A 13,031-nucleotide genomic window follows, 5' to 3' on the forward strand; every position below is an offset into this window, starting at 1 on the left:
TAGAGTCCCCTTTTCTCCACACCCTCGCCAACACTTGTCCTTTGATGATTTGTTGATGGCGGCCATTCTGACAGGTGTGAGGTGATACCACATTGTTGTTTTAATTTACATCTCTCTGATGATTAGTGATGTTGAGAATTTCTTCATATGTCTCTTAGCCATTTGTATGCCCTGCTTGGAGAGTTGTCTATTTAGTTCCTCTGCCTGTTTTTTAATTGGGTTCTTTTTCTTCCTTTTGTTGAGTTGTATGAGTACTCTATATGTATTGGAAATTAACCCTTTATCTGATATTTCATTGGCAATTATGCTCTCCCATACAGTGGGTTGCCTTTTCATTTTGATGATTGTATCTTTTGGTGTGCAGAAGCTTTTGAGTTTGATGTACTCCAATGTGTTCATTTTCTCCTTTTTATTTCTTGCCTTAGGTGATGTATCAGTGAAAATTCTGCTGTGTATGATGTCTGAAATTTTGTTGCCTACAGTTTCTTCTAGGATTTTTATGGATGGATGAATTGCATTTAAGTCTTTTATCCATTTTGAGTTTATTCTTATGTATGGTGTAAGTTGATGGTCTAGTTTCATTTTTTCACATGTAGCTGTCCAATTTTCCCAACACCATTTATTGAAGAGGTTGTCTTTACTCCACTCTATGCTCTTGCCACCTTTGTCAAATATTAATTGAACATATTGCCTTGGGTCCATTTCTGGGTTCTCTGTTCTGTTTCATTCATCTATCTGCTGGTTCTTGTGCCAGTACCAGGCTGTTTAGATTATAGGGGCTTTATAGTATAACCTGAAACCTGGTAATGTGATCCCTCTAACTTTGTTCTTCTTTTTCAAGATTGCTGTGGCTATTTGAAGTCATTTTTGGTTCCATATAAACTTTTGAAGTATTTGTTCTAGTTCTGTGAAGTATGTTGTTGGTATTTTGATGTAGATTGCATTGAATTTATAGATTGCTTAGGGTAGTATGGACATTTTAATGATGTTAATTCTTCCAATCCATGGACAAGGTATGTGCTTCCACTTTTTTATATCTTCCTCTATTTCTATTTTCAATGACCTATAATTCTCTGCGAATAGGTCCTTTATTTCTTTGGTTAAGTTTATTTCTAGGTATCTTAATTTTTTTGTCACTATGGTAAATGGGTTTGTATTTTTAGTTTCTCTTTCTGTGACTTCATCATTTGTGTATAAGAATCCTATGGATTTCTTGACGTTAATTTTGTATCTTGCTACTTTGCCAAATTCATTTATTAAGTCTAGTAAATTTTTGATGGAGTCTTTGGGGTTTTCTATGTATAGTATCCTGTCATCTGTGAATAATGACAGTTTCACTTTCTCCTTTCCAATTTGGATTCTTTTTATTTTTTCTTCATGTCATATTACTGTGGCTAAGACTTCCAGTACTATGTTAAATAAGAGTGACAAAAGTGGGTATCCCTGTCTTGTTCCTGTTCTTAAGGGAAATGCTTTTGATTTTTGCCCATTAGTAGGATGTTGGCTGTAGGTATTTCATATATGGCCTTTATTAGGTAAAAATATGATCTCTCTATTCCCAGATTGGTGAGCGTTTTTATCAGAAATGGGTGCTGGATTTTGTCAAATGCTTTTTCAGCATCTATTGATATGATCATATGATTTTTATCTTTTATTTGGTTTATGTGGTGTATCACATTTATTGTTTTGCAAATATTGTACCAGCCTTGCCTCCCTGGGATGAATCTCACTTGGTCATAATGAATAATTTTTTTGATGTATTGCTGGATTAGATTTGCTAGTTTTTTATTCAGGATTTTGGCATCTATGTTCATCAGGGATATTGGTATGTAGTTGTCTTTCTTTGTAGTGTCTTTTTCTGGTTTTGGAATTAGAATTATGATGGCCTCATAAAATGAGGTTGGAAGTCTTCTTTCTTCTTGAATTTTTTGAAATAGTGTGAGGAGAATGGGTATTAGTTCTTCTTTGGATGTTCGGTAAAATTCCCCCGTGAAGCTGTCCAGGCCTGGGCTTTTGTTTGATGGAAGAGTCTTGATTACATCTTTAATTTTTGTTGTTGTTATTGGTCTGTTCAAGTTTTCTATCTCTTCCCAGTTTAGTTTTGGGAGACTATGTTTCGAGAAATTTGTCCATTTTGCTTAGATTGTCGAATTTGTTGCTGTATAATTGTTCATAGTATTTGTTAACAATCCTTTGTATTTCTGTGGTGTCAGTTATTATTTCTCCCTTTCATTTCTGATTTTGTATATTTGGGATCTCTCTCTTTGTTTCTTGGTGAGTTTAGCTAAGGGTCCATCAATCTTGTTTATCTTTTCAGAGAACCAGCTCTTTGTTTCATTGATCCTTTGAATTGTTTCTTTGTTTGTTTGTTTTTGGTCTCTATGTCATTTATTTCTGCTCTGATCTTTATTATTTCCTTCCTTATACTTGCTCTGGGGATTTCTTTTTGTTTGCTTCTAGGTCTTTAAGTTGTGAGGTTAGGTAGACTAATAAATTTTTTTCTTCTTCTTGAGGTAGGCCTGTAGTGCTATGAACTTCCCTCTCAGAACTGCTTTCGCTGCATCTCATAGATTTTGTGTTGTTGTGTGTTCATTTTCATTGGTTTCCAGGAAGTTTTTAAGTTTTTTTTTTGTTGTTGTTTTTTTATCTCCATGATATCCCATTCATTGTTTAATAGCATGCTATTTAGCCTCCATGTTTTCAAATGTCTTTGCATGTTCTTGTTGAATTGATTTCTAGTTGCATGCTATTGTCATCTGAGAAGATGCTTGATATGATTTCAATCTTCTTGAACTTGTAGACTTAGTTTGTGCCCTAACATGTCGTCTATCTTTGAGAATTTTCCATGTGCCCTTGAGAAGAATGTGAATTCTGCAGTTTTGGGGTGTAATTCTTTGTAGATATTTATTAAATCCATTTGATCTAGAGCTTCATTTAGAGTCAGTGTTTCCTTGTTAATTTTTTGCCTAGAAGATCTATCCAGTGATGTCAGTGGGGTATTGAAGTCCCTTGCTATGATTGTATTGCTGTTGATTTCTCCTTTGAAGTCCTCCAAAAGATTTTTAATATATGTTGGTGCACCTATATTGGGTGCATATATGTTTACCAAGGTTATATCTTCCTGTTGGATAAATCCTTTCAATATTATGTAGTGGCCTTCTCTGTCTCTAGTTATGGTCTTCATTTTGAAATCTACTTAATCAGATATGAGTATTGCTACCCCAGCTTTTTTTTTTTCTTTCCATTTGCTTGAATGATTTTTTTCTATCCCTTCACTTTCAACTTATGTGAGTCTTTTGTTGTGAGGTGGGTCTCTTGTAAACAACATATATGCGAGACATGCTTTCTTATCCAATCAGCTACTCTGTGTCTTTTTATCGAAGCATTCAAACCATTCACATTTGATAACTGATATGTACTTATTTATTGCCATTTTTTGTTTAGTGTGGTTATATTTTTCTTTCTATTTCTTCTACTAATTATAGCAGTTCTTTTAGCATATCTTGCAGTGATGGTTTGGTGTTAATATATTCCCTTAGCCTTTTTTTTTTTTTTTGGTCTGGGAAGCTCTTTATTTGACCTTCTATTTTGAATGATAGCCTTGCTGGGTAGAGTAGTCTTGGATTCAGATCCTTGTTTTTCATGAGCTTGATTACTTCATGCCACTCCCTCCTGGCCTGTAGTGTTTCTGTTGAGAAGTCAGCTGAGAGTCTTATGGGGTTTCCTTTGTAGGTAACCTGTTGCTTATCTCTTGCTGCCTTTAGGATTCTGTCTTTGACTTTAATTTTTTGCAGTTTGATTACTATGTGTCTTGGTGTGGGCCTGTTTGGGTTCTTCTTAGTTTGGGCTCTCTTTGCTTCTTGAACTTGAATGCTTTCTTTCTTCACCAAGTTAGAAAAGTTTTTTGTCACTGTTTTTTCAAATATATTCTCTAACTCTTGCCTATTTTCTTCCTCTTCGGGGATTCGTATGATGCGAATGTTATTACATTTTCAGGTTTCCCACTGTTTTCTTAAGCTGTCTTCCTGTTTTTAAATTGTTTTGTTTTTTTTTTTTTTTTCATTTTGGTTTTCTGATTTGTTGATTTTTTTCTACCCTGTCTTCTAATTCACTGATCCGGTCCTCAGCTTCCTCTACTCTGCTGGTTGGTCCTTCCAATGTGTTTTTAATTTCTGCTATATCATTCTTCATTTCAACTTGGTTGGTTTTCATTGTTTTTGTATCTTTACACATGGTGCTGATGTCCTTACTCATGCTGTTGAGCTTCCTTTAGATCATGGCGCTGAAATTTACCTCTGATCATTTGCTTAGCTGCATTTCATTGATCTCATCTTCGGTAGAGGTCTCTTGTTCTTTCATTTGGGATTTGTTTCTTTGTTTTATCATTTTGGCTATCTCAGTGGGTTTTGGAGACTGCCAAATTTTCCCTATGGGTGTTAGTGTTCTGCTGTTTGTGGCTCCCTGTACTGGGTTTTACTGAGCCTGGGTGGGCCCACGTTAAACACCACTGGGAAGTCTTACTTTCTTGGGTAGATTTGCAAGCCTAGGAAAGGTTCAGTTATCCTCTAGCTTTTTCCTGGTGGCTAGTAGCCTGTTACTCAGTGCCTTGGAATGTAGCCCTGGTGTTCTGCATAAGAGAATTTCCAGAGCGTGGGATAGATGCTGGTTGTTAATGAGCTTCAATTTTTATTTCTTTGCCTCACCTGGGAAAGGCTGACTCTCTGAGGAGGGTCTGCTACTTTTCCCCACAGCTCTGGGGAGGCCTCAACTCAGCAAAAACTCTGAGTACCCTCCAAATCCCGAGTATCCTCACAGAGTTCCAGCCCAGTCTGCCCTCCCTCTGCCGTAGCTTCTAGGTGAGTGGCTGTGGCTATTTTAGGGCTCTGTCCTGGCTCTCTGTGCTGTGGAGCAGGCTTGGTCTTTATTCCCCAAGGACGCTGCTCACATCTAAGACTGTTGCTGTCCGTGGGCTCCCAGACCGTCAGCCTGCCACCCTCTCACTCCTCTGCAGATCCTACCAGTGTACCTGGTTATATGGTCCTGTTTTGCTGCTTTTCTGTTGCTTTTTTCTGAGAATTTGTCTTTATTTTAGTTGTAATTCCCATTTGGTCCTGGGAGATCATCTACATAGCTTCTATTCACTCTGCCTCCATTTTCACATCCTCTAGGCCTATCTTGTGCTCAGCTGGGTCACACAGGCTTTTCTGGTGCCCCTGAACCCTGCAGGTCCTGCAGATAACTGGATCGCACAGTTGCTTTGGGGACCTGACTCTATGCCTATGTTATGGGCGGCTGGGTCGCACAGGCCTCTCTGGTGCTTCAGCACCCTGCAGGTCCCACGAGTAACTGGATGGCACAGTCCTTGCTGGGTCATGCAGGCCTCTCTGGTGCTTCAGCACCCCACAGGCCCTGTAGGTAACTAGATCACACAGTTCCTGCTGGGTCGCACAGGCCTCTCTGGTGCCCCCACACCCTACAGTTCCTGCAAGCAAGCAGCTGGATAGCATCAGTCTCTCTTGGGCTCAGGCTTCCCACTGCTGTTATGGGCTACTGGATTCCACAGGCCTCTGTGGAGCTTCAGGAGAGTGCTGCTGCCCTGTGGGGCTCAACTGCTGCTCAGCTTTTGCTACAGTTTTTGGGGATGGGTCTCAGCTGCTCATCTGTGCTTCTGTTGCCTGGGGATGGATGTCTGCTCCCCAGCCTATGTTGCTGGGGTTATATCTCTACTCTGATCAGGCTGCTACTATGGGGGATGGTGCTGGGCTCCCGGTTGTCTGAGGCTTCCGCAGCCGGCACCTTGGGAGCTCCACAACTGTGCACCGGTCTGTGTTGACACAGAGTGTCCACTGGTCTGATGGTGCCAGGTGCGCTGGTGGGCTTGGGTTGCTGGGCCCCAGCCGTTCCCACTGCCTCCTCCCAGGGAAGACCCGGGTTCTTCCAAAATGGTGGGACCTCCCCTTGGCGCAGAGAGAAGTGCCCTGAAGGGCCACTTACCGCAGTAGCTGGCTGCTCCAGTCCACAGCACAGGAACCTTCTGCTCTGCAGCTCTGCACTGCTGGGGTTTGGTCATCCACCTTTAAGTCCACTCACACTCTCTCACATATTTGCTCACACTCTCACACACTCACTCCCCCTCTGGTCCTGCCCGCCGCCATTTTTTTTCCTATGTCACTAAACCCTAATGATATGTTTGTTTTTTAGGAGGAAATATATTGATGTCTGCAACATAATTTAAAATGCATAAAAATAAGGGTGGATGGATGGATAAATAAACAAAGAATTATGATACAAAGTAAGCATAATAAAATATTAATGGGTATATGTGTATATGTATATCTTGATGGCATTATGAGTATATGTATATATTAATAGGTATATGAACATTCACTATAAAATTCTTTTAACTTTGCTCTATGTGTAAACAGAACATGGTTTGATATCTATTTTAAATAACTTTGAAGTTACTTTAAGAACCATGGTTTTCAAATTGCTTTTGTTCCACTGACTCACAAAGCAGTGATACATTAACTGTCTTCTTAGAGTATGTGGAGCCCACATACTCTAGAGTATGTGGGGTACTCTAGTACCCCAAATAGGGAATAAATGAGTAACTGGAGGACAGTCTCTATACTGTGAGGCTGTTGAAATGAGGTGGGCTTGCATTAGAAGCGTAAGAATTCAGATTTATGTACAGACAGCAATGGCTTGAGGAATTTACTTCACTGGCAGATTTTATAAAAACTGCAACACTATAGACTGATACTTCCATACATTATTGAATCATAATAGGACTTACCTTGATCTTAAAAGGTGAAGTATGAAGGTTTTTCTACTTAGACTTATTTCATACAACACTTCATCTTCATAAGTTTCCTGAAAAACAATATCCATCATGTGACTTAATATGTGTTCCTTCAGTGTGTGCTGGGTTGGGTAATGGGGCAGACAGTACATCCAGCAGTCCAGCTGACTTTTCAGGCAAAATGATAAATACTGATAAAGCTGAATTTATAAGAGAGCTAATATATGCAGGATTTTGCTTTAAACTTATTTTTAATTAGATGTTTGATTTTTTTTCCGGTTAAAAAACAAAATAAAATGAAAAAATTTATATTGTCCACTTATCCAGAAACGTACATTATTATATGTCCTTGCAACAAATTTTCTGTTTATGTATTTTTTAACATGTGTGTGTACTGTCTTATAGCCTACTTTTTAATATAAACATAAATCATGGCCATGAACATTTCTCTATTCTAATAAGTATCCTTTTATAGTATGTATTTTATGGCTGAAAAACACAATATGAACTTATTTTATCTACACTTAGATTAGAAATTTGATTTGGGCTATTCACTGTAGTTAGACAGAATTTCATTGTTATCTACATGGGAAAGTGTAAAGCTTTTGATAAATACTGCCAGATAATCCTGGAGAATGGAAGCACAAATTTAGACTTTCTATTTATTTATTTATTTATTTATTTATTTATTTATTTATTTATTTTTTATCCTCATCCGAGGATATTTTTCCATTTTTTGTACAGATAGAGTGGGAGGGAGAGAGAGGAAGAGAGAGAAGAGAGAGTGAAACATTGACGTGAAGGGACACATCGAGCGGCTGCCACCCGCACGACCAACCAGGGCCGGGGACAAACCGCAACCAAAGCACGCGCCCCCGGCGGGAACCGAACCCGGGTCTCTCTGGACCGCAGGCCGACGCTCCAACCGCTGAGCCAAACCGGCCAGGGCAAATTTAGACTTTCACTAGAAATTTATAGTGGTTCTTGTTTACTTGCCTTTAATATTATAATTAATACAATCTTTCAAATAATAAAATAATTTATTATGATAAATTTTTCTCTTTGATGACAATTAAAATGGACATTTTCCTTTGTTTAGTTATTTGTATATTCAGATATAAATTTCTAATTTATGTCCTCTCACCATTTTCTTTTCTGGCATTTTATTGCTTTATAATTAATAAGAATTTTTTATAATTTAAGGAGTCACAGTTATTGGCCATATATCTTACACATTTCTTCAGTTTATTGTTCATTCACTTATTCAATTGATGTTATTTTAGTCACAGTGATAATATGGAAAATACAATGGAGTACAAGTTAGAGGTCACTGCTCTCATGGAAGCTACAGCTCAGCAAAAATAATAATAATAATAAAGCAAATGTAATTATTATGAGCATCATAACAGGAGAAACACAGTGAGTGCATCAGGGACATTGAAAGAAAGAGTCCGTGACAAGGAGCAGCACGTGCAAAGATCCTGAGGTAGGAAGGAGCTTGACATGTTTGAGGGACAGAGCAAAGTATAGTGTTGTTGAAAAGTGAAGTTGACTAGAAATAAAAAATAAAAAGGTAAGAAGGAGACAAATCATGTACAGCCTAATAAGTCACTTAAAAGGATTTAGAACTTATCTTAAGGGCAAAGAGAAGGAAAAGATTTAGGCAGAATATATATACTCTTCACCAAGCCTTCACCATGCTATTGTCTGTGTCCAAGGGCTATGCATATCAGTTCTTTGGTTAATCTCTGTCCCCTCCCTCTTCCTTCTGAGATCCATCAATCTTTGCCATGCTTCCATGCCTCTGGACCTATTTTGTTCATTAGTTTATTTTGTTCATTGATTTCACTGATATATGAAATCATTGATTCACATATAAGTGAAATCAATGAACAAAAAGTAGGTAAGATACTTTAGATGACTAACTTATTATGGGTAATGGATCAGCAGAAATCACGACTGTAGGCAGGAGAAGCATTTAAAGGCTGTTGAAGGAATGCCAGTGGTTTGGGCAGGGAAGTGGCAGCAAGAATAAGGACAATTTTGAAAGATAATTACGTGATAGAATCCACAAGGCTTGGTAATTGTTCAATGGGGGAGGCGGAAGAGAGGAATCAAGAATTACCTCAGGTCTCTGGTTTGTTTAACTGTGCCACTACTAAGAGGAGGAACTTCTGAAAGGAGGCAGCTTTGAGGAAGGGAGAAAGGAGTTTTGTGTTTGTTGAATGTGAGCTGTGCGGATATCCGTTAGGGCTTCTTATTATTGCAAGTTTAACACAAAATTAGAATTTTATTATAAAGACCCAGTATTCACAGTGGGCAGGCAAGAAACAGATGCTCCATTAAATAATGAGTTCCCTTTTACAACATGATGCCCTTTGTGTGTCGATGTGTAGATGTGTGTCTGTGTCTGTGTAACATGATGGTATATCAGGACTCTTCAAAATGTGAGTGAACATGAATTTTATATTAGCTAATATTGAGGACTAATTTTTATATGGTCAAATGTGATCAAATAATTGTTAATCTTGTCATTAATATTGTTTTAATAAACAGAATATTTGATTTTATTATTCTAGAATTTTATTTATTTGTATTTAATTCTTACATTTATTATTTATTTTAGAATCATTTTAGATTTAGAGAAAGATTGGAAAGACAATGCAGGGTATTCCCATGTATTCCACAACTCAGGTTTCCCTTTTATTAACATCTTGATATTGCTGTGGTGTATGTATTACTACTGATGAACCAAGGTTGTATTCCAATTAAAGCCTACACTTAGCCAGATTTCTTTAGTTTTTGTCTAATGTCCTTTTACTGCTTTAAGATTTCATCTAGGACACCACATTATATTTAATTATCATGTCTCCTTAGGCTCTTCTAGACCATGGCAGTTTCTCAGACTTTCCTTATTTTTGATGACCTTGACCGTTTTGAAGAGTACTGGTGAAGTTTTTGTAGGTTATCCTTCGATTCATATTTTTTTTCATACTTAGAATAGGCTTGTGGAGATTTGGGAGAAAACAAAATAAAGTGAAATTTTTATCACATCATAGCAATAGTACATACTATGGATGTGACTTGTCACTGGGATATTAACCGTGATCACCTGGTTGAGGAGGCATTTGATAACTTTCTCCACTATAAAGTACACTTTTCCCCCTTCCACTCTTTGAAAGGAAGTCACGAGGCACTGCCCATGCTTAAAGGGTGAGGAGTTATGTTCACCTCCTGCAGAAAGAAATATCTACATCAATTTTTTAATTCTTCTATATGGGGTATTTGTCTATTCTCCCATTTATTTACTTATTCAATCACTGATTTATATCAATATGGAGTCATGGAAATTAATTTATACTTTGCGTTATAGTCCAAAACTGTGTTATTATTATTTTTATATTTTATTACTCAAATTGTTTCTTCTTTGGACATTGGGAGCTATTTCAGTTGGTTCCTGTGTTCTTTTAACATACTCCCCTCATTGTGGGTTCAGGTTCTTAGTTGAGCACTTTCTTACCTTCTGGTACTACAAGGAGCTCCAAACACAACCTGTGTATTTCCTGTCTCACTTCAGGCTCATCTTGTATATTCATTATGGGACTTTTAATATCAGTCGTGATTAAGTCTTAAGAAAATAGATGCCAGAAGAGTCCACCAGCTTTTAATTAAAGGGCAGTAGAAACCTGGTTTTGGCCTCTTAGCTGAGTACCAACATTCAACCAGTAAAAGGTTTGAGAAGCTGACAAGAATTGGTGTTCAAGACCAATCAATTTGTAAGAAGATTATTACACAAAAATGTTTAGTCATTATTTCCAAATGGCAGCAGATAGAGTTGCTTTTCCGTCATCTCAGGCCATGGGAAAGAGGCCTCAGTGGCACCATCTGGAAGAGGAAATGCGCCTTCCTTAAGACCGAGAAGCCCGCAAGGGAAAGCCTGAGGCTGGCTCTTGCACTGCGGGAGGGAGGAGAAGTCACTGCACTGGGGGAGGCTGGCCCCCGCAAGAAAGGGTGGGACAAAGTGACAGTTCATATTCTATGGGCCAAATAAAAAACCTGAGGCTTAAAATGCAAATGTCTGGTTGTGAATACCTGAGGGCCATCATTGAATGTCTTTTACAATAGCAGGAATTGAAAATAACCTCATTTTAAAGCTTGTGCCCATGATGTTTATTACATATTTTCTACATAAGTAAACATGAATTACTTTAAAAAATAAAATTGTAACTGTTTTTAATTTTGGCACCTGAATAAATTACACCCTTCTAACCAAGAGGCCAAGTAGGCATTTTTGTTCCTGGAAAAATTTTCCAACTTTGCCACAGAATCTGTAAAGCAAACAAGCCTGCATATCAGGTCACTGTGAAAGCAAAATGCCCCGAGATCACAGTTCACAGGGAGCCAGTTCAGGACAAATGACGCTGCCTTACATCTGTCTGGAAAGCTGCCAGTGGAGCCTCTCACATAAACTGGAACATGTTCAATAGCACCTTTTAAAATCTGAACTTTACTCCTTTTTGTTTCCTAATCTGTCAAGGGGCTGCTTTTCTCTTATCCTCTCCCTCTCACCCACCCAAGCACAGTCAGTAAGCTGTTGGGGAGTCCTGAGAAAAATGGAGACTCCCCTTTTGTTTGCTTCTAATTGAAAACAGAGGTTGCTTTCCACACACCTGTAAAAGCAATACATTTTATTTATTATTTCAAAATCTATACCTGGATGTCATAATCATGAGTGTGCCAAACATCTCGTTTCTGTATCACAGGAAGCTTTTTGGGATAAATCAGTTCTTGACCATCTACTCCAAGGACTGCCTTTTCTGAAAGGAAGCAATGGGGGAAAGAACACGCGGCATTAACATTCACCCACCGAGACTGGAGAACAGAATCCCTCTTCTCCAGCTCACTTGCTCCCAATTAGCAGCCATGTACAACATCACTATGAAACGGCACACCTACTTTACAGGGAAAGAAACTGAGACAGCTATTTCCAAGTTAGAAAAATATAAGTAAAATTGGAAAGGAGGTAAAGAAATCAGGTTCTTCCAGCTTCTTCCATCATTTAACCTTGTTCTAAGTTGTCAGCTCTGAACCTGATTCTCCTCATGCATGTCTCTTGACTCTGCCACCTGTCAAAGCTTGCCCTAGAACGGACTGTTTCAATGTCAGTTGCTGTTTTTATCTCCCAGGGACATTTGCAATTGAAGTCTTCACTCAAGTAACTAAACAGAAGGCTTCCTTTGTTAAAGGGATTGTGTGCACTCTTCAATCAGTGCTAAACTTAATCAACGCATTTCCTGTAGTCATCGGAGGCTGAGCCCTGCTCATCTCACTGAAGTGCCATATGGAGGAAAGAGTGTGGGAGTTTAGAATCTACTCTTATTTGAATCAAAGTTTTACCAGCTTATTAGCAATATGACCATGAGTAGCACAACTAGTCTCTCTGATTTCTTTATCTGTTAAGGGGAGGGTCCTTCAATACAAAATTCTAAGCATGCTAATATACAGAGTGGCTCATAGCCAGCACAGCGTCTGTTCACCCCTGCCTCCTTGCCACTGTAATTTGGAGTACTTAGGAATGACATGGCATTTCGTAGAACCACAGAATATCAAAATTTTCTCTAATCTAGTCCAAATCCTACGCTGTGTTCTCAGAAAAATCATCAATGCATATTAACGTTTTTATCATTTACAATTTAAACTATGTGATTAAAAGACATTACCTCCTTGTATAATAAAAGAAACCCTACTGGAAAGATTAAGACATACCTTTAATCTGAGAAGTGAGTATAATCATGACAAATAAATCTCGGGCAAGCATTCTGAATGATTCTGGTTGCAGAGGGGTGCATATGCTTGAGAAAAAATGTGCACAGTTCTTCGTCCTTGCTTCTACACCAAGAATGAAGTCTCTAACAGGTAGATAGGCAGTTTTGATCCTGTTAAAGGAAGTGTTCCTTGATCATGTTACACAATTTGTGAGGTGCTTGAGGCAAAAACCTGAAGGGTAGACATCATGTACTAATTAAAAGCAACCACTGTGGTGATGGTGGTGGTGCAGGTGGGCTGGGCAGAGAGCCCTACTTCATGCCTACTATAAATAATTCCTGGTGTACTGAAAATTCAAAAATGAAAAACATGTATGCCTTAGAAAAAGTGATTGAAAAATGTTTATACAAAATTTGGTTAAAAGTCTTTCTAATTAAAATGCCATGTTTAGAGACTGTAAAGG

At 38.2% G+C, this 13,031-nt stretch overlaps 1 protein-coding gene across 1 annotated transcript in view; it reads right to left on the reverse strand.

Moving 5' to 3' along the window:
- Positions 1-12,620, reverse strand: part of ADAM7 (ADAM metallopeptidase domain 7) — a 61,305-nt gene extending 48,685 nt beyond the window's left edge. The window contains exons 1-3 of the mRNA XM_036282178.1: positions 12,569-12,620; positions 11,516-11,619; positions 6,797-6,873 (exon numbers count right to left, since the gene is read on the reverse strand). Of these exons, the coding sequence (XP_036138071.1) occupies positions 6,797-6,873; positions 11,516-11,619; positions 12,569-12,620 (233 nt within the window). The remainder of the gene's footprint in view (positions 1-6,796; positions 6,874-11,515; positions 11,620-12,568) is intronic.
- Between the last annotated feature and the right edge of the window lie 411 nt (positions 12,621-13,031).

Source organism: Molossus molossus, unplaced genomic scaffold (genome assembly GCF_014108415.1).
Source record: "Molossus molossus isolate mMolMol1 unplaced genomic scaffold, mMolMol1.p scaffold_m16_p_4, whole genome shotgun sequence".
NCBI classification, from domain to species: Eukaryota; Metazoa; Chordata; class Mammalia; order Chiroptera; family Molossidae; genus Molossus; species Molossus molossus.